The sequence below is a fragment of the Musca autumnalis genome, unplaced genomic scaffold (assembly GCF_047663935.1).
Source record: "Musca autumnalis isolate F117 unplaced genomic scaffold, ASM4766393v1 scaffold_2, whole genome shotgun sequence".
NCBI lineage: Eukaryota > Metazoa > Arthropoda > Insecta > Diptera > Muscidae > Musca > Musca autumnalis.
In genome coordinates this window covers 216,687,627-216,710,042 of record NW_027411755.1, presented here as the reverse complement: position 1 = coordinate 216,710,042, position 22,416 = coordinate 216,687,627, and the positions used below count along the sequence as shown (strand labels likewise).

The 22,416-nt window shown below is 36.8% G+C and overlaps 1 protein-coding gene and 1 pseudogene across 2 annotated transcripts in view; both read left to right on the top strand.

Moving 5' to 3' along the window:
* LOC141395246 (uncharacterized) overlaps positions 1–22,416 on the top strand; it is a 365,020-nt gene that overhangs the window by 253,112 nt on the left and 89,492 nt on the right. For both annotated transcript variants that reach the window (XM_073970877.1, XM_073970876.1), the window contains exons 9-11: positions 6,162–6,313; positions 19,559–19,884; positions 20,204–20,482. In XM_073970877.1, coding sequence (XP_073826978.1) covers positions 6,162–6,313; positions 19,559–19,884; positions 20,204–20,482 — 757 coding nt within the window. The remainder of the gene's footprint in view (positions 1–6,161; positions 6,314–19,558; positions 19,885–20,203; positions 20,483–22,416) is intronic.
* On the top strand, positions 5,014–5,521 carry LOC141393320 (large ribosomal subunit protein uL11 pseudogene; annotated as a pseudogene).

The window sequence follows — 22,416 nt, the reverse complement described above, 5'->3', positions numbered from 1 at the left end:
TTAAATAAGGTAAGAGTATATCACAAAGGAGAAGCTTGCAATTTGAGATGGCGATAGGATAATATTTAGAGGGTTAAATGGACCAAAACTTTTGTGTGAAAATTGTGAAAATTTTAAATATACAGTTTATATCTTAATTCCTGGAAGTGACATTCGGGACAAGTGAGACATACTTGAAAGTGGAACGCTTGTCCTTTCAATTGATGCCAATTATGTTGGTGTGCATGATCAGATAACAGAGTTACAGCCTAATATATTCCGTTATTTGTTTGTAGTGTAATAATAAACTCGCTAGAAGTCGCAATTATACATCAATAGTCACGAAATTTTGCACCGGGTAAGAGTATAGGTCGAAAAAGATGCCTACAATTTTGAATGATGATCTGATATTCTTTAGCGGGTGAAATGGACCATTACTTTTGTGTGAAAAATATAAAAATTTTATTTTTGGTCGATATTTTAATTCCTTGAGGACATATATATTTCGCAAAGTAGCCTACATATGGAAAAAACTACTGACCTATCCTCTGATGTAAATTGCAATAAAGTGTTTGCTAGATAACGGGCCTACTGCCTAATATATAATGGGTTCTGTGTAGAGAACCACATTTTTATCCCATGCTACATATTGTCTCTCCAAAAGTTTATGTAACAACACGAAATATTCGTCCTAGACCCCATATTTGGTATGCCAAAATTCATATGTCGACGAGATAAAGCGATTTAGCGATGTGTGTCCGTCCATTGTAAACAAGCTTAAGGCCGCAATTATGGACCGATTGTAACGAATTTTTTAAGGAGGTTGGGTTCGGGCCAGAATAGAAATGATTAGTTTTTGGTGATGATCGTGAAATGTTCAGGGGATGAAATGGACCAAAAACAAAATTTTAACCAATTTTGTAGCGGCTCTGTAGGTCAAAATAATAACTCGCAAAATTTTGAACAAATTTTGAGTTTATGATGAAGAAGAAGCGTACAAACCAACGTGAAGATCAGAGAATACTTAGCGGGTTAAATGGACTGAAACTTTTGTGTGAAATTGGTAAAAATTTCAATAACGTAGCGGTTTCATTACATTTTAGTTTGTGTGAACTAAATTTTCCTTTCCTGCTACAAAAATGTCTTTGTCATGCTAGATAACTTTTTGGTTTTGGTCATAAGTATTATACATTACATCTCTGATATTTGATAATTAAATTTTCACAATCATTGAAAAGAAGTTCCGTGGAGAGCGATTGTCCAGGGATAGTGGTATAGGGTATCCCATGGTCGGCTCCGTCCGACTATAGACTTTTCTTACTTGTTTTTAAATAAATATCCGAAGAACATCTCGTAACTTGATCTAAGATCGATTGATGTACAAAGTATGTACACAATCGGTTACTTCCTGCGAGAGTAGAGTTTCTGGTCGGGAATTCCCGGCCCGGGATTTCCCGGGAATTCCCGAAATTTTTTGAACTGGATTTCCCGGGAAAATTTTTTGAAATTCCCGGGAATACGGGTATTTGTATTTTCATGTATAAGTCATATATTATTTGCCTTATAGTTATTTAATATTGGAAATATAGTAGAATGGCGATAATTCGTGGCCCGTTTATTCGTAATTGCGAGTCCATTGAAAAAATCGCCATAATTCGTATAAAATACATATGTATGTATTGGTCTTCTCGATAATTGGTTTTTTTTTTTGGAATTCGAAGTCTGTATAGCCTCACATAATTCTTAATTATACCCTCCACCATAGGATGGGGGTATATTAAGTTTGTCACTACGTTTGTAACTACTCGAAATAATCATTGTAGACCCCAAAAACTATATATATTCTTGATCAGCGAGCAATTCTACATCAATATAGCCATGTCCGTCCATCTGTCCGTCTGTGGAAATCACTCTAGCGTCCGAACCGATTGACGTAGGTGGATGAAATGTTGGGAAAATCTATTATATGTACGTAGGACTTTTGGTATTGAAAGCGGGCTACGTAGTTCCACGCTTTCGTATAGCCCCCATACAAAATGACGCGTGACGCGTCGTCGTTTTAAGGAATTTTTAAGATATTTGTCCCATTTTACCACCGAATTGGTAGTAATTTGGTATTTTTTGTCTCCAGAGGCCAAAAAGCATTCCTGCCAAAGTTGGTTTATATAGGTCCACGTTGGTATAGCCCCCATATAACGCCCCATATAAAGTACGCGTCATTATACCCTCAGCCTTTAGGCTAAAGAGGGTATTTACACTTTGATACGGCCAAAAATGTGCCTCATCGAAATAATGGTTTTAGACCCCAAGTATGTTTGTACGATATCCGTTTCACACAATTTTGAGTCGATCTAGCAATGTCCGTCCGTCTGTCTGTCTGTCTGTCCGTCTGTCTGTCTGGCTGGCTGGTGCGCACGATAACTCTCGAACGGATCAATCGATTTGGTTCAAATTTTGGGTATAGAAATATTTTGTCCAGATTTGATTTAAGTTCGAAGATGGGTCATATCGGTCCACTCCTTCAGGTACCTCCCCCACAAATGTTCAAAAATGTTCGGAAAAATTGTCCGCACGATAACTCTTGAAGGGAGTAACCGAATTAGTCCATACTTTGCACATCGTGACATTTCTACCAGACATAGATGAGGTTCCAATATGGACCCTATTGGTTCACTCTTTCGGGTACCTCCCTCACAAAATTTTGCTTAAGTGCAGTTTAAGGCCTGCTCTCGAATCGCTTTGATTTTTGTTGCAGCCACTTGTATTCACTACCCCCATTACGACGATATAATTTTTTTCAGGAGCAAGTCCATACTGCTTCAGAAATCAGCACGAAAACTGCAAACAACCCATATAATACCATGTGTCGTAGTTGGAGTGCACGATAACTCTCGAACGGATCAACATATTTGGTTAAAATTTTGGGTCTTTCAATATTTTGTCCAAACTTAGTTTAAATTCGAAGATAGACCATATCGGTCCACTCCTTCCGGTACCTCCCCCACAAAGGTTCAAAATTGTTCGCCAAGATTGTGGGCATGATAACTCTAGGAGGGAATAACCGAATTGAGCCAAACTTTGCTATTGGTAATATTACTTTCAGGCATAGATCGAGTTCTAATATGGACTATATCGGTCCACTCATTTGAGTACCTCCCACACAAAATTTGGAAAAAGTATAGTTTAACAACTCCTCTCTGATCTTATTAATTTGCACTTGCGGCCCTTTTACAACGTTGTAATTTTTTTTCGTGGGAAAGTCCGTACTTCCTGGGATAATGACCCAAAAAGGTCCAGAAAATCCTACCGGCACCACCTAAACTGGCTAATGTGTTAAATAACCCTTTAAGAGAGAAATCGATTTAGCTCAAACTTTGTAAATTGAAAAGTAAAATTGTAATATATTTAAATTCAGAAAATTAAGTACAATATATTTAATTATATAGTCTGTAAGGAAAATTTCCATAGACTAATAAAGAAAAAAATATTTCCTACAGATTTGTATTAGGTCCGAATATGTACTACATCGGATCACTCCTATGGGTACACCCTACCCAAAGTTTGGAAAAAATTCACTCGTCTTGGATCATTCTGAATTTTGTTGCAACATGCAGTTTTTTGCGGCCCTTTCCATCCTGGAAAATTTTCCCAACAGCTAAAAAACCTACAGAAGAATTGTGTTAACTTTTTTTCTTCGGGTACGTGGCTGAGGGTATATCTCTGTCGGCTCAGCTGACTGATACTTTGTTACTTGTTTTAATATATTTTGAATGTATTAGTCCCATTTGACAACAGAATCGGTTGTAACTTTGTATTTTGCATTTCCAGAGGCTAAGAAACATTTCTACCATAAAATGTATAAATAGGTCCACGTTTTGATATAGCCCCCATAGGACGATATCTTCCGATTTTCGGTATATTGAAGGTTTTGGCCTCATTATCACACCGAGAAGGCTGAAATTTGGTATTTAGTCTTTATTTGGGGTATAAAACTTCCCCCAGAAATTCGTAGGTATAGGTCCACGCCATCATATAGCCCCCATAGAACAGTACCTTCCGATTTTCGGTATTTTGAAGGTTGTGGCCACATTAATCCACCGAAATGACTGAAATTTGTGGTGGAGGGTATAAAAAGTTCGGCCCGACCGAACTTAACGCTATTCCTACTTGTTTTTAGTTTATTATGGTTGTTCTAGTCTAAATTTTTATTGGTGGCATTCTTGAAGGATATTAATTGGCTAAGATATAAAAGCTGTGATCCATTCGAATTATTGTTTGCAATATAAAACACTGTATAATGTGTATGTGTGTATAATGTTGGAAACCAGTAATAAAAATGGTATGTACATATGTTCATGTAAGTACGACTCTATATCATTGGTGCCAACGTGTTGCCATTGTGAAGCCATGTGCCCAAAAGGTCAACCGTGTAAAAATTCGTTATAAACGGATTTGTTATATGATCAACACGCATTTCGAATCATAAGAAGAACATACAATATAGTTGACTTTAAAAATATAATCGGACAGCAGTTGGACAAATATGTTTTATATAACCTCCGCTAATTAGTCAGGAATAATATCTGTCATGTCTATGCCCCACGAAGTCGAATTACCATAGTCCCGGGAATTCCCGGGTTCCCGGGAATGAGAAATTTTCATTCCCGATTTCCCGGGAATGAAAAAAAGTCGGGAATTCCTAAACTCTATGCGAGAGCTATCGATTTCACTAACCAGACGGACGGAAATGGTTAGGCGAATCAAATTTTTCTATAATGGATTTGGTCTTTATCATAAGTGGAATCTATTCCAATGAGGCACATTTCTGATCGTAAAAAGTGTATGTCCTTCTGACGATATGCGGAAAGCCAAGTCTCTGATGGAATAAAAATGTCATCGGCGATATCGATAAGAGTGGTTCTTAAAACTGAATAGGCAAAGTTAACAATCGGAGAGTTTGAAAATCTGTTCTTAATTCAGCTTATAGAACAAATGCTCTATTCCGCCTCTGTAAGTTTTTCGTTTTTCGGGTTTTCAGGAGTTGTTAAAAGTCCAGGTTAATCACCATGCCGCCAAAGTTTAATCCTACTGAAGTTAAGTTAGTTTACTTGCGCTGCGTTGACGGGGAAGTCGGCGCCACTTCTTCCTTGGCCCCTAAAATTGGTCCTTTGGGTTTGTCCCCAAAAGAAAGTTGGTGATAATAACGCCAAGACTGGAAGGGTTTGAAAATCACAGTATGCTTGACCTGTTGTTGTTCCTTCTGCTGCCTCTTTGATCATTAAAGCTTTGAAAGAATCTCCACGTGACAGGAAGAAGCAAACGAACAATAAGCCCTCTATTACCTTTGATGACATCCTTTCTATTGCCCGCACCATGAGACTCAGGTCAATGGCCCGTTGATTGGATGGAACATATAAGAAAACAAAGTGTCGGTTGCACCGTTGACGGTCGCCCACCCCACGACCTTTTTGATGACATTGACAGTGGCGCTCTTGAAATTCCATCGGAGTAAATTAATATTTTGCGTTGCATTGTTTATTAGACAGAGTGACTAAAATATTAAATGTTTTTTAAGAAAGAAAAAATTATGTATTAACAGCAGGGACTGGATTCTCGTTCTATGAAAATTTGAAATGAAAAATATTTTCTTTATAACATTTTTCATATGACATTTCTTTCCTTCGTCAAGGAAGACGAAGTTGTTGCTACAACAATAACAATACTATGCATTGTTTAGGGTTTAAAGGTAGACCAAAGTAACAGAGAACTTGAAATTCGATATCTCAAAATGTCATAACCCACCACTGTGAGCTGTATCCAAAACCTTCTTTTGCATTCCGTTATAGCTTTTGACGTGTGGTCTTTCACACATACAAGTACAAGTTGCCAAGATTTAGTTAGCCGAGTACGAGCCACTTGTGTGGTGTTGAGCGGTTACGGTGGCATATTTGACAGGTTTCTGTTTTATCTTGCCTGCCTGCCTGCCGCCTTATTTGTTATTCTGTTTGATTTGTTTTTTTTTTCTGCTTCATCTTCGTCATTACCTATGAATAATCTTCAACTACTTTGTTTTTTTTTTCTTCTTTTTTCATGCTACATTCTCACATGGGTCTTATTTGCCTTACTCTCGGATGATGCTACTATGTGTGTGTTGCTGTTTGGTGCTGCTTCTGCCTGTTTAGAAATGCCTGGTGGTGTTTTCCTTTTGAGGCAATGGAAGCCCTCTCATGCCACTTAATGTGGGTGGCGGCTGCCACATATTGTTCAATATTGGCACCAAAGAGTCTACTTGCCACATTGATTGGAGTACTGGGCATGGCTCACTTCAGTTTGGGTAAGTACAATTACAGATTATTTGAAATTAGAATTTCTTTTTGATACATACATTTGTTGTTGTTGTTGTTTTGCTGATGTTGTGGTCTTATGTAAATGAGAAGTGTGAAGAAGAAATCGTATCATCAGCTGGGAATATTGTCGATATTTTTTTCGTTTTTTGTCATAGTAGATTGATTGGAGAATGATAATAAAAGTTCTATTCAGTTTGCTAGTTTCGAATCATTTGCACGCTTCACATTGAAAACAAATCTAGGATTGGTTGGCATTTGCTCACCATTTAGCGAGTCTATGTCAAAGATGTGGAAAATTCTGGTCTTCTAATTATGTGTTACTTGCTTTACTTATTAAAGCTGAGTTGTCAGATGGCCAGGCTACAGGTTGGTGGAAGATTTCAAGTACATGAAAATAGATTGATTGTTCAGTAGTAACAAACGAAATGACTAACTAGATATACAATCGTTTTCTAAATGCAGACTATGCAAATTTTATGTTTTTCATAGCCAATTTTTTTTGTTTTCTGCAAGATAAGATATTTTTTGTTTTGTTGTGAATAAGAGAATGATTGAATTGAAATGCTATCTTTACTTCAATCATTCAATAGAGGGTTTTCTTATTTTGTTTTTTTGAAGCCTATAGAATAGTATATCTATCCCCTTATAGGATATTCAATAAAGCTTAGCAATTTATTTGTTATTTATATGTGATTACAAGAAAGGCTGTCAAAATGTTTTTCTTTGTGGTTTTGTATTCGAAGAATTTGTGATAGATCAGCATTTTAAGTTTCTTTAATATATTCAAATGTGGTTTTGAGAAATAGCATATTATGGTCTACGTTAAATATGTATATTCAAATGGACCAACATTTTAAACATTATTTGCCACTTTGTTATGTACTGTACCACAAAGTGTAGAACCTATTGTCGTTGTACATAATGTTTTTAACAACAACAAATTATTATCAAGAAATAATATACTACTAGGGTGATGACTTTTTAACAAATTCATATCCCTGTATCATATTTCGATGAGTTTTAATTTAGGATTAGGTATCTTCGATAAAAATATCACACAAAATTTTTTAAAGTCACTGTAAGTAAATATACACTCCGGTTCATCTGAATAGAACCAACCAATTTTATTTTGCCGATAACGATAGGAGAGTAATTGAAAATTATATTTTTGTGGTTGAAGTGAAGGGTTCAGCGGTGGGAGTTTTGTTTTTTTCGGTGCTGTATATGTCCACAGCCAACGAAACTGCGGGGAATTCATCGATTTCCATTCATTTTCCTCAGATAAAATATCAATCATTGAATTGGAAAGGCAGAAGTTTGAGTTATCTTTACCATATTTCTTCTGTTTCGGACTAATATAGCTATCAAATGTGACTTCTTTGTACTTTTGCTGTAGTCTTAAAAATATTGAACCAAATTAGGTATACAATTTTTACTTTGTACATTGTTTCTATCGATTTCTTTATAAGAACATTTTTTAGAGCTCTAAGCATCGATTTTCATCCTATTCCAAGACCCTAATACAATTTTTTCCCAAATATTTATTTGCAATGCACACTCACAGCGTTTATTTTTAATTCAGAATAGTTTTTATACCCTCAGCATTTATGCTAACGAGGGTATATACACTTTCATACGGGCAAAATGTGCCTCATCGAAATAATGGTTTAAGACCCCAAGTATGTTTGGACGAAATGTGTTTCAGACAATTTGGAGTCGATTGAGCAATGTCCGTCCGTCTGTCTCGCTGGCTGGAGCGCACGATAACTCTCGAACGGATCAACCGATTCGGTCTAAAATTTGGCTTTCGGAATAATTTGTCCAAACTTAGTTTAAGTTCGAGGATGGGTTATATCGGTCCACTCCTTCCGGTACCTCCCCCACAAAAGTTCGAAAATGTTCGGAAAATTTGTACGTACGATAACTCCTGAAGGAAGCAACCGATTTGGTCCATAATTTGTAACTCGTGAAATGTCTACCAGATTTAGATGAGGTTCCAATACGGACTCAATCGGTCCACAACTTCGGGTACCTCCCAAACAAAAATTTCGGATAAGTTCAGTTTAGGACCTGCTCTCGAATCGCTTTGATTTTTGTTTTAGCAACTTGTATTCTCTGCCCCCCCATACGACGGTACAAGTTTCATCAGGGGCAAGTCCATACTTCCTGAGAAAATCTATCTATATCTGGTGAATATATTAGGATGTGTAAAGTATGGACCGGAGAAGTATGGACAAGAGTTATCGGGATTACAATTTTTCCGAACATTTTTGAACTTTTGTCGGGGAGGTACGCGGAGGAGTGGACCGATATTGCTTATCTTCAAACTTAAACTATGTTTGTACAAAATATTACTAAGGCCAAATTTTGGACCAAATCGGCAGATCCGTTCGTGAGTTATCTTGCGCTCCAACCACCTCACACGGTGTCATAGGGGTTTTTTGCAACTTTCACTTGACACCGTGTGTGGTGGTTGGTGTGAGGTGTCAGATAAGGCTGGATTTTGGGAAATTCGAACTAGAACGGTACGAAAAGTACTAAAAGGTACTAAATATGGTACCCTTTGTATTAGACAAACGCGAAGAACTAGAATTCTGAAATTTTGAATGAGGGTAACTGATGGAGAGCTAGAAAAGTGTACCAAAGGGTTTTTGGAAATTCGAACTTAAAGTGTACGAAAAGTACTAAAAGTTACTAAATTTAGTGCCATTTTGTATTATGTGAACGGATAGAGCTAACATCTTAAAATTTGGAATGAAAATCAAGGATTAGAAGATGGGTTTATATAAGGAGGTGATTTTGGAAATGTGTACGAATAGCACTAAATGGTACTTAATTTGGTACAATTTGAATTTGGGCGAACCGATAAAGTTGTAATTCTGAAATTTGGAATTACTATTGCTGTTGGTGTGTAAGATTGAAATATGGAGGTCGTTTTCGAAATTCGTACATATGGGTACGAAAAGTACTGAATAGTACCAAATAAGGTACAATTTGGATTTGGGTTAATGGATATAGCTGGAATCCCGAGATTTGGAGTAAGGAGTACTATTGGAGTGTAGGTTTGATGAATTTTTTGAAATTTTTAGTTATGTGTACTAAAAGTACTAAATGATACTAAATTTGGTACAATTTGAATTTCAGTGATCGGGTACATTTGGAATCCTGAAATTCGTACTTTTGGATACGAAAAGTACTAAATGGTACCAAATTTGGTACGATTAGGATTTGGGTGAACGGATATAGCTGGAAACCCGATATTTGTAATAAGGATTACTGATGGAGTGTAGGATTGATGAAGGTTTGGAAATTTTTAGTTATGTGTACGAAAAGTACTAAATGATACCAAATTTGGTACAATTTGGATTTGAGTGATCGGACACATCTGGAATTCTGAAATTGGGAATTAAGCTTATTGGTGAAACATAGAACTGAGGTAGTTTTGAAAATTCGTACTTATGGATACGTATCGAATTTAAGTGATCGGATATATCTGGAATTTTGAAATTCAGAATTAAGCTTATTGTCTGAACATAGCACTGAGATAGTTTTGAAAATTTGTATTTATGGCTACGAAAAGTACTAAATGGTACCAAATCTTGTACAATTTGGATATGGGTGAACGGATATAGGTGGAATCCCGAGATTTGGAATAAGGATTACTATTTGAGTGTAGGATTGATGAAGTTTTTGAAATTTTTAGTTATGGGTACGAAAAGTAATAAATGGTACCAAATTTGGTACAATTTGTATTTGAGTGATCGGATACATTTGGAATTCTGAAATTCCGAATTAAGATTACTGTTGGAGTGTTTATAGAGGTAGGTTTGGAAATTCGTACTTTTGGATACGAAAAGTACTAAATTTGGTACAATTTGGATTTAGGCTAACGGATAGAGCTGGAGTCCTGAAACTCGGAATTAAGATTACTGTTAAAGTGACGGGATTGAGGTAGTTTTCGAAAATCTTACTTATGGGTACGAGGAGTACGAAATGGTACTAAGTTTGGTACTATTTGGAATTGGATACGGCAGGAATCTTGAGATTTGGAATTACGGTTACTGTTATTATTTTGTATTAATGTTAGTGAAAGGTTGATATATGTCGTCGAAATACGTAGCATACTCGTAAGTATACGAAGAGTATTTAATGTTGTTGCGTGTAGGGATAGTGCTGGAAACTGTATTTTTTGAAATTATGGTGATTATTGGTGTGCAACGTCGGTCTTGCTGTTAATATGTGAGGGTGACATACAGCTGATCTTTTTGAAAATCGAACTAAAGTGGTACAAATAGTACTAAAATAAAAATAAATATTGATTAAAATTGGTATTAGTGCAACAAAATTTTCAGTGTTCGCCATTTTTATTTTATATATTATTTATTTGCTTTTTATATCCTTTCCGCATACGAAGTAGTGGGTACATTGCTACTAAATTATAAAGGAAAAATTGTATCGACAAATTTTAAAAAAATTAAGAAAAAATAGTAATCATTCGAATCCCACTACCATATAGGATTTAAGACTTTTGTAATTAATCGTAGTTTAATACAAAAAAAAAAAATTGCAAGAAAATCGAAGAGTACAATCTTTGATAAAAATTGATTTAAAATTGTAAATCCCGAAAATTTCATCCAATATCACTTTGCAATTTTTATACTCTATACCAAAAGATGGTCTTGATCAGCGTGCAATTCTACATCGATATAGCGATGTCCGTCGGTCTGTCCGTCTGTGGAAATCACTCTAGCGTCCGAACAGATTGAACTTTTAAAGAATTTGTTGAGAATAACAACAAAAAACATTATTCCACAACATCCCATACGGGACAAGGGAGACTTCTCTCATATCAATGAGTGCACCCCGATTCATATTTAGCTCAATGATATGGGACCTACTGTTTATCGAGAGTCCGAACGGCGTATCTTAAGACACCACTTATGCAGAAGTTTTTCAAGGCTGAAATACTCAGGAAATGTCGCCAACATTACTGAGGGGTATTTTGCCACCGTTGAAAAATGTTTGATATTGCCTGGCCGGGGAATCGAACCCCCGACCTTCTGCGTGCAAGGCGGGCGTGCATACCATTGCACCACGGTGGCACCCGTGAGAATATCTACGTTTAAAAGAGATTTAAAATCATTTTTATAGCATAATACAGAAATGCTTCTGATGTAATTTAAAAAAATAAATAAACAAAAAATTATACATGTATTGAAACACGTTCAAATCATATATGTTAATTTCTAAACGATTAGTCCCAATAAAGCCTAGAAGGCGCTGGGACAATATATAACATATGTACACCAATATTTATGAATAAAATGAAAATACTCGAAAAAAAAAGTAGGTGGATGAAATTCAGGTAGAATCTATTATATGTACATAGGACTTATGGTATTGAAAGCGGGCTATGTAGGTTCACGTTTTCGTATAGCCCCCATACAAAGTGACGCGTCGTCGTTTTAAGGAATTTTTAAGATGTTTGTCCCATTTTACCAACGAATTGGTTGTAATTTGGTATTTTGTGTCTCCAGAGGCTAAAAAACATTTCTACCAAAGTTTGTTTATACTGGTCCACGTTTTAGTATAGCGCTCATATAACGCCCCATATATGTATGTATAGTGCGCGTCACTTTAAGATATTTTGAATGTAATAATCTCATTTGGGCACCGAATTGGTGGTAATTTGGTATGTTGTGTCTCCAGAGGCTAAAAAACATTTCTACCAAACGCCCTTATATAGTGCGCGTCACTTTAAAATATTTTGAATGTATTAGTATCATTTGACCGCAGAATCGGTTGTAACTTTGTATTTTGTGTTTCCAGAGGCTAAGAAACATTTCTACCATAATTTCGATTTTCGGTATTTTAAAGGTTTTAGCCTCATTATCACACCGAAATGGCTGAAATTTGGTATTTAGTCTTCGTTGGGGTATACAACTTTCCTCCAAAAATTTGTAGGTATAGGTCCTCACCTTCATATAACCCCCATCGAACGGTAATTACCTGTCTTCGGTATTTTAAAGGTTGTGGCCTCAATATTCCAGGGAAATAGCAGTTTTCCAGCGGAAATTTGTTGGTATAAGTCCACGTCTTCATATAGCCCCCATAGAACGGTACCTCCTGATTTTCGGTATTTCGAAGGTTGTGACCTTAATATCCCGCCGAAATGACTGAAATATGGTAGTAATTTTCAATTTTCGGCATTTTGAAGGTTTTAGCTATATTATCCTACCAAAATGGCTGAAATTTGATATTTCGTCCTCCTTTGGGATGCAAAACTTTTTCCCAGAAATTTATTGGTATCGGTCCACGTTTTGATGTACACCCATGGAATGGTACATCCCAATTTACGGTATTTTGAATGGTTGAGCCTCATTATAATACCAAAATGGCTAAAATTTGGTACATAGTCTTCGTTAAGGGCAGGGCTTCGGAGTCGACCCATTTTTGGTCAGACTCCGACTCCGACTCTAGTCCAATTTTATTCTCGACTTCGACTCCAACTCCAACTCCGGAGTCGACTCCGAAAATAGATAAAATAAAATTCACAACTTAAATTACAGTCAACTCAGTTTGAACTTTCAAGATACATTACATTGGGAGGATACCAAAACGTAGACCTACATATATTGTTCGTTTTTTTCTCGTTGACAATACGGAATACAAAGTAACAAGCACTTCAGCATACTTCACACTTCAGAACATGTAGCAAAACCCTTCAAAGCAACTGCAATCGGACGATATCGTTACAAGGTTTCTCTACCTAAACACCGACATACGAGTATATTTACAATTTTCCGAATTTGACTTATGTACCCAATGAGAAGAAATACCAAATTACCATAATTACTGACCGGTAACACTCCTTGTAATTTTTAGAGTTATGGAAAATTAACGATGTTTTAACACCGCAGCCTGATAGAAGACCACAATTACGTATTGCCCCTTAATATACACTTTCGTGGTTAAGGTTACTTGAACCGTTTATGTCAAAAGGGGTCATTTTCTTCAAACCGTTAAGAATTTTGATTTACATTTGTAGGCTTTTGCCTACATAACACTTCATCTTCAAGGACAATATCTCGGATTCTACAAGGTCTTTCATAGAAGTCCAACAGGTTCTTTCACAGCAGACATAGACTTCTAATAAAAACAACAAGAGAAGACCAGTGAATCTTCTATAAAATGGCCTGTAAATCTCCTAATTTCCTAATCTTCTTCTTTCCTAAGTATATTTGGAACATGCAAACATTATTCCAATCGATTGACCCAAAAATGTTTCCGATATGCATTTTGTAGTCAAAATAGAGATTAAGAGTTTTTTTTTTAAATTAAATAATTTAAATTGATTTGACAAATTTTGAAAAATGTGGAAGAGATTGTTGCCCGGAGTCGGAGTCGAGCTTTTTTTCACGACTCCGGTTCCGACTCCGACGCCAGCTAAATTTGCTAGACTCCGACTCCAGACTCCGACTCCAAAGGCCTGGTTAAGGGTATAAAACTTTTCACCTGAAAGTGGTCGGTATAGGTCAACGTCTTCATATAGCTCCCATAGAACGGTACCGCCCGATTTTCGGGTTTAGCATCTTTATTCCACTGAAGTGGCTGAAATTTGGTATTTAGTCTCTTTCTGGGCTAAAAAAATTTCCCTCAGAAATTTGTCGGTATACGTCCACGTTTTGATGTACCCCGCATAGAACGGTATATCCGAATTTTCAGTATATTGAAGGTTTTAGCCTCATTATAACACCGAATTGGCTGCAAGTTGGTACTTAGTCTTCGTTGAGGCTATAAAACTTTCCACCTGAATTATTTTTGGTATAGCTCCATATCGATTTTCGGTATTTTGAAGGTTACTGCTGAATATCCGAACGAAATGACTGACATTTGGTAGTTAGTCTTCGTTCCACACCGAAATAGCTGATATTTGGTATTACGTTTTTGATAGGGGCATGAAACATTCCACCCAAAATGTGCCGGTACAGGTCGAAGTCCTCAAATAGCCCCCATAGGACCGTATCTCTCGATTTAAGGTATTTTGAAAGTTGTGACCTCAATATACCACCGATATGACTGAAATTTAGTTTTTCAGCTGCCATGGGTATATAAAATATTGCATAAGAGAATTATCAGTTTAAGCCCTTTTCTTCAAATAACCCCCATAGAAGCGTTTTTCCCGGTTTTCGGTATTTTGAAAGTTGTGTCATCAATATCTCATCGAAACGGATGATATTCAATAGTCCGTTGGTGGTATAAAACTTTCCACCTGACATTTTCTGGTATTGTTTCATGTTTTTATATAGGCTCCATAGAAAGGTCCCTCCCAATTTTCGATATTTTGAACGTTTTTGGTATTTAGTCTTCGCTGGAGTTAAGAAACATTCCTCCTCAAAATTTATCGGTACCAGTCAACGTTTTATACAGCCTCCATAGAACGGTGGTCCCGATGTTGTTAACTATCCAAATCCAGAATATCCAGGTTTAGGTCTAGTCGGTATTGCCCAATTTTATGTATTTCGCTTAATTTCGGAAAATTGTAAATATTGGTCCATGTTTTGGAAAGAACAAGAATTTCGCCCCATATGAGCTGTTTTGAAAGGAGTATTATCAGTTGAGATATATGTACTACTCCTGTAATAAAACGAAATTAAACTAATTGTTTCTATTCACTTCAATACAGTTCATGGTTGAGGGTATAACAAGTTCGGCCCGGCCGAACTTAACGCTGAGCAATATTAAAAATTTTATGAGTATTTCTTTGCACATAGTTTTTACAGAATTTGACTTTTTTAAGGCGCGATATCTCTGGAACCGTTAGTAGAAAGATCTGAAAATATACTTAAATATTTTGCTAATGAGCAGCATCACCACAGCAAAAAATAAAGGAAATCAAAAAAAAACACATCTTGAAAAAGTGTCCGATTTCACTCAGAAATCCCCACATATATATTATTCTTGATCAGCAAAAAATTCTCAGTCGATCTAGTCATGTCCGTCTCTTGTAATCACTGTAGCGTCCGCAAAAATTGAGCTAGAGCGCTAGATTTTGCAGTATTTTTGCGAGTATTTTTATACCCTACACCACTATGTGGGGAGGGTATTATAAGTTGGTTTTGGCCAAAAAGTTTGTAACGCATCGAAATAATGGTCGTAGACCAATACTTATATATACCAAAATGAATGTCTCGACGAGCTGAGTCGATCTGGCTATGTGTGTCCGTCCGTCAGTCCGACCGTCCGTCCGTCCGTCTGTCCGTCTGTCCATCTAAACCTTGTAATCACGCTACAGGTCGCAATTTTGATTGGATCGTCACCAAATTTTGGGGGTTGATGACGGTCCCGGAGGGGAAGAAGCCTATTGATTTTGGTGATAGTCGGATAATATTCAGGGGTCAGAATGGGCAATAAAACTTATTTGTCAAAAGTCAACGTTTTCTTTCAAACGGCATCTATAAGAGGCATATCAAAAGCAAAACCTGCTAATGAAAGTAGAAAAGATCATCTATAGAACGATATATAGTAGGTTGTCATAGGTGGTCAAATAACGAAGATAACGCAATAGTCGCTAATTCAACCCAACTTTTCAGTTTTGCGATTTTAATTATAATGACGAATATCACAGTTTTGGATGAGGAATTTCCAAAAGCAAAGCCTGACTATGAAAGTAGAATATCCCGCCTTTACAATAATGCAAAGTAGGTTGGCGTAGGTGACCAAATAACGGTGATATGACAGTAGTCGGTAATACATCCCATTTTTAAATTTTTTTTCGAAATCGCGCTACAGGTCACAATTTTGATCGGATCGTCACGAAATTTTGGGGTTTAATGGGGGTCCCACAGAGGAATAAGCCTATTGATTTTGATGATTGTCGGATAATATTCAGGGGTCGGAATGGGCAAAAACTTATTTGGAAAAAAGGTCAACGATTTATTTCAAAGCCAATATCTCTGTTTTTTAAGAGGTATATCAAAAGCAAAACCTGGCAAGGAAAGTAGAAAATATCATCTTTACAACGATGTAAAGTAGGTTGTCGTAGATGTTCAAACAACAGAGATATCGCAATAGTCGGTAATGCATCCCATTTTCCGAATTTTTTGTAATCACGCTACAGATCGCAATTTTGATACGATCGTTACGAATTTTTTGGGAGTTGATGCGGGTCCCTCGGAGGAAGAAGCCTTTCAAGGTTGGTGATAGTCGGATAATATTCAGGAGTCGGAATAAGCAAAAAGCTTATGTGGAGAAAAGTCAACGTTTGTTTCTTATGTGAATATCTCCGCTTTCGGTAGGAGTATTCCAATAGGAAAGCCCGTCAATGGAAGAAGAAAATATCTCCTTTATATTGACGAAAAGCATGTTTGTGTATGTGGGCAAACAACCGAGATATCGCAAAAGTCAGTAATATATCCAATTTTTCCATTTTTTGTAATCACGCTACAGGTTGGAATTTTGATCGGATAGTCACGAAATTTTGGGGGTAGATGGGGGCCCACGGAGGAAGAAGCCTATTGATTTAGGTGATAGTCGGATAATATTTAGGGGTCGGAATGTGGGAAAACTCATGTGGAGACAAATTCAAAGTTCTATTCTTTGTGAATATATCGGCTTCTAGTAGGGGTATTCCGACGGCAAAGCCTGTCAATAGAAGAAAAAATGCAATCACGCTAAAGGTGGTAATGGGCAAGGTCGGATGGTCAAGAAATGTTGGTTGCTTATGGAATTCCCAGAGAGAAAAAGGCATATTACGTTTGGTGGTAGACGGATTATATATCCTAAAAGAAATGTTTACTAGTGAAAAGTTTATGCACATTGGTAGTGGTGTAGGGTATGACATGGTCGGCCCCGTCCCGACTATAGCCTTTGCTCACTCGTTTTTTCATAGACAGGTCAAGTTGGGTTATATCGGAATAGCTGTAATTTGATATTTAAAGTTCTTAGCGGTCACAGCACAACTGCACCAAAAACTGTTAAATAGGTCCATGTTTTGGTATATCCCCCACATAAGAGTACCTCCCGATTTTCGCTATTTTGAGGGTTTCAGTAATTTGACATCTGAGGTTCACAGTAGTCACAAAATGTTCCCACCAAAAATTTTCAATATAGTTCCACTTTTTGGTATAGGCCCCATTTAAGGGTACCTCTCGATTTTCGGTATTTTGAGAATGTTAGCTTTATCACGGTGCTTTTGAAACAAATTTGAATGGAAGTTGCTTGCACCTGGGAAGTTTTTGCAGATTCTAAAACTACAATGTTCATAGATGAGAAAAGTCAAAAAACAAAAAAAAAATCACCGGAGCACTTTTTAAATAAATCGCGATTCAAGTTGACATTTTTAGGGGTCGTTAAGGTTTTTGCGATTTTGCTTGGAAACCGCATGTCAAAATGGAACTAAAGAAAATGTTGTAGCTATCAAAATTCTCCACAAGATTGACCTTTATAATATTTTCGTAGGTTTTACCATTTTTGAGATACAGAAATTCAAATTGGGACAATGCACTGACTGTATAGCCCCCTTATGTCAATGTCAAGAAGGGTGCGCCTTAACTAACTTCTAATGAAAAACGCTTACACAGGGGACGTTTTTGTGAATTCTGAAACAGCAATGTTGATAGATTAGAAAAATCCAAAAACAAGAAAATAATTGCTGTTGGGATTTTTAAATAAATCGCGGTCAAAATTCACATTTTAGGTTTATTTTAGGTTTCCGCGATTTTGCTTGGAAACCGCATGTCCTATCGAAATGAAGCTAAAGAAAATGTTGTAGCTGTGAAAATTCTATAGAGGATTGGTGTTTATGATTTGTTCCCAGATTGTACCATTTTTGAGATAAAGATGCTCAGGTTACATTTTTTGATTTTTTTGTTAGGGTTTCGTTATTTTGCTTCAATGCGGTAAGTCTTACCGATATGTGTCCTGAGGAAATCTTATAGCTGTGAAAAATCTCTTTAAGACTGGATATATAATTTTAAGTTGGGAAATTGCAGTCATGACATTGTTTTATTAGGAGACGATACAAAATTGAATTGAATTTGAATTGTCCCAATTTGAACTTCTATGTCTCAAATACGATAAAACCTACGACAAAAGTTGCAGAATCTGCAAAAACTTCGCAGGTGCAAGCACATTCCATTTTAATTTGTTTCAAGAACACCGTGTTATTTCATGACCCAACTTGCTACAACTTAACTACATTGTTTGATATAACTACCCGTAATTTGACATTTTATGTCCACTCACATGTTGCTGTCACAAAACTTTTCCACCAAAAATTGTCAATATATGTCCACACTAGGGTGGTTTCAAAAAACCGATGTCAGATTTTTTTAGGCGGCAGCTCCTTAATATGATTAGTTTTGTTAGATTTTCAAAAAGTTTTTGTAGGGTTACTTTTTTAGCCACAGAAATGAACTGGTAAAAGTTTTCTCTGCGATTGGACAATAAGTTCGGTCTTTAAAGCAGTTTCGCGAAAATTCACTGTTGGTCCCATAAAAATTACTATGGATACTTTGAGGCCCCAGTTGCACGTGTTAACATCTTCCAATTGTGCTCAGACTTTTGCAATCTTAAAAAAATCCGACATCGATTTTTCCCTTTGAGTTAGCCCACCCTTTGATATAGGCCCCATATTGAACGCATTTTTTAGATTAGATAATTTAGGCATTACTAATTATTCAATTTTGTTTAAAAATATTTTATGGTGGATGGTATAGAAAGTTCGGCCCGGCCGAACTTAACGATTTTTTACTTTAAGATTTTTTATTTTTAAGCCGGTTCTACGTTAGTTTTTAAATTTTTACCTAAGGAACTACATGTGGTCTTGATTGTAGCGATATATTTTGTTTCGTGGGTTAGATCATGCTTCCCGGATCAATGACCCGAGACCAAGTCCAATTCATAGTTTCCTTATATGTCTTTCAGATTTCCATGCTGAAGCTAAAACTTCATTATTTCTTGAACAGGTGTAGGTCCTTTGAATCTATTTATTTCTTATTTCTACGCCCTTTAAATCGAAAAAACCATAAGTCATAGAACATTAAGTCCTGCCTCACCAATGTACAATATTTTATATTTCAGATTAATATTAAATTATTCGTATCGGTTTAATAAAATTGCTTAAATTTCCTTTCGTAAGATTTCCACTGAAAAAGTTCTTCTTAATTTCATTAATTTTGCATGGTTCGCTATTCATTAAATTTTCTTTTCTTCCATTTTTTCCTTTATAGGCCGTGGTAGTGGTTCCTTTACTGGTGGCCTGCTCATCGGACAATTTGGTACACGTGATGCCTTCCGTTATATGGGCTTGCTGGCTGTGGTGGGTGGCATTGCCTATGGTATTCTGCACTTGGTATGGTTGCGTAAATTCGATCACAATATGGATGACACCGAAGATGAAGTGGAGGCGGTGGAAGCTGTGGAGGCAGGTGAAACGGAAAAGTTAACCGAACCACCAACAAAGGAGCAGGGTACCTCCATGTCATTGGAACGTTTGAGTCTAATGATAAAATACAATCAAATTGGCAGTTTATCTTCACTGCCACGGGGTTCAAGGGTAAGTAGCCAATGGCTATTGGATGTGATTGTGATGATGGTGAGAACGATGATGACAATGATGCGACACCCACCATGACTTGCTGTTATGCAAATTCCCACTAATGGAATTTTGTGCATCATTGTGAAATGAAACGTTCCTTGGCATTTCATTGTTTCATTAATTTTCATTTTTTCCAATCTCATTCGATAGCCCTGGGCTAGGTTTTGTTTAAATTACCTCCCACCACCAACCATTGAGTTGCTGTGGAATTTTTGTTTTGAATTGTTATATTTTATCATTGTTGTTGTTGTTTCTTCTTGTTCTTTTATGCTTGCAGGGTGACATCCACGACCATTTATCAATACGTCGCAGCAGTTATAATGTGGAGTCATTACGTGTGCCCAAGCATGGCATCGGTAGTGCCTCCAAGGTTGACATTTTACGCTCAGCACTGGAAATAAATCACAAATCCTCAAATAATTCGGTACTGAGTAAGGCCGACAACCGTACGTCGAATCAATCATTGGGTCGGAATCGTGCCGACAGTGCGCCCAAACTCAATCATACCACAATGAAAAATATCTCACAACCTGCCCTGGAGGCAGTCGTACTGGAGGTAAGCAAACAAGCGATAACGCATAACTCTGTTTTGGTTTTGTTTTAGTTCGCTGTTGTTGTTATGTGTTTATTAAACACAGTGGCAGCAGACAACAATTTAGATAAGCATAATGGTATTGCACTATGGGTAAATGTGTTTACTTTTGGTGTTCTTTTTTGTTTTTGCTATGAAGTTCATGTTTAGAAGTGTTATCATCAGCAGCAGACAAAAAAAAAAAAAAAAAAAAAAAAAAAACAGTGAATCATCATTTGCAATAAGTGGAACTTTGTTTTTTTGATTTATTGCCTTGTAAAGAATGCTGATGAACGTTCTGTTGTCATACTTTTTCGGTGAAGGAATGTTCATCTGTGACCTTCATGCTTATGTATGGATTAAGAAGAATTACTTAATGTGATATTAGCCCTCAAGTAGGATTTTATTAAGTTTGTCAATATTTGTAGTGGGCATAAGGGGGTCACATGGTTTTTGCAGATAAAAATAAATTTAGTCTTAGACTACTGTGATTAAAATGGTTGGAAAATGTAGCTAAAGTCGTCAAAGTAGCTAAAATCGTGAGGTACCGTGATATGTCACACATGTGTCTACATATCAGTTTTTCCAATTGCCTCTAATTATATTTATTTTGTAAGGCGTTAAGTTCGGCCGGACCGAACGTTTTAGACCCTCCACCACGAACTTCATTGAAGTGGATAAGAACAAGGACTTGCAGGAGTAATATATTCCAACGGATAATACTCCCTTCCAAGGAGCTCATAAGGAGCGTCATCACAGTTTTTTTCCGAAACGTGGATCAATAATTACAATTTTCCGAATTGAGCTTCTGAACTGCTGACAACACACAATATTAAACTACAGCAATGTCGGTTCGAAAATTTGACAAAACAACTGTCGAAAAAACTGTGTTAAGCAGACTTAAACCTTGATATATATGGACAGTTTGTTTGCGAGAAAGTTTTCTATCTTCTGGGAACATAAGAATTCAATGTTACTAAAATCATCAAAAAGCTTTAAAGGGTGGCTACGCTTATCTGATTTTTGCAAGGGATGTTTTAAATGTGTATATATCTTTTGTACCTTTAGCGAAGACTAAATATCAAATTTCAGTTATTACGTTTGTATAATGTGGCAAGAACCTTAAACACGGCGAAAATCGGAGGGTACCGTCCATTGACGGCAATATGAAAATCGCAAATCGGGAGGTACCGTTCTGTGCGGGCAATATGAAGATGAGGACCTGTATAGGCAAATTTCATGTGCAAAGTTGTATACCACCAATCTTCAAAATACCGAAAATCGGGAGGTACCGTTTTATGGACGCTATATGAAGCCGAGTATCATTACCAACAAATTTTAGGTCGAAGGAGTTGACCAATGCCGACGAATTTCAGATGGAACTTTATATCCCCAACGAAGACTAAAGATAAAATTTCAGCTATTTCGGTGGGAGATTGAGGCACAACCATCAAAATACTTTATATTGAGGCCACAACCTTAAAAATACTGAAAATCGGGAGGTACCGTTCTACCGTTCTGAAGACGTGGCCCTGTACTGACAAATTTGAGGTGGAAAGTTCTATACCCCCAACGGTGGGACATTGAGGCTAAAACCTTCAAAATACCGATAATTGGGAGGTATTTAAAGACGTGGCCCTAACCGGCAAATTTCAGGTGAAGAGTTGTATACCCCCAACGAAGACTAAATACCAAATTTCAGTCATGTCGGTGGGATGATGAGGCTAAAATCTACAAAATACCTAAAATCCGGAGGTACAGCTCTATGTGCGCTATATGAAGGCGTGAACCTATACCGACAAATTTCAGGTAGAATGTTTTATATCCCCCAAAGAAGACTGGGTACCAAATGTGCGTGTCATATTGAGGCCATTACCTTCTAAATACAGAAAGTCTGGAGGTACTGTTCTATGCGGGCA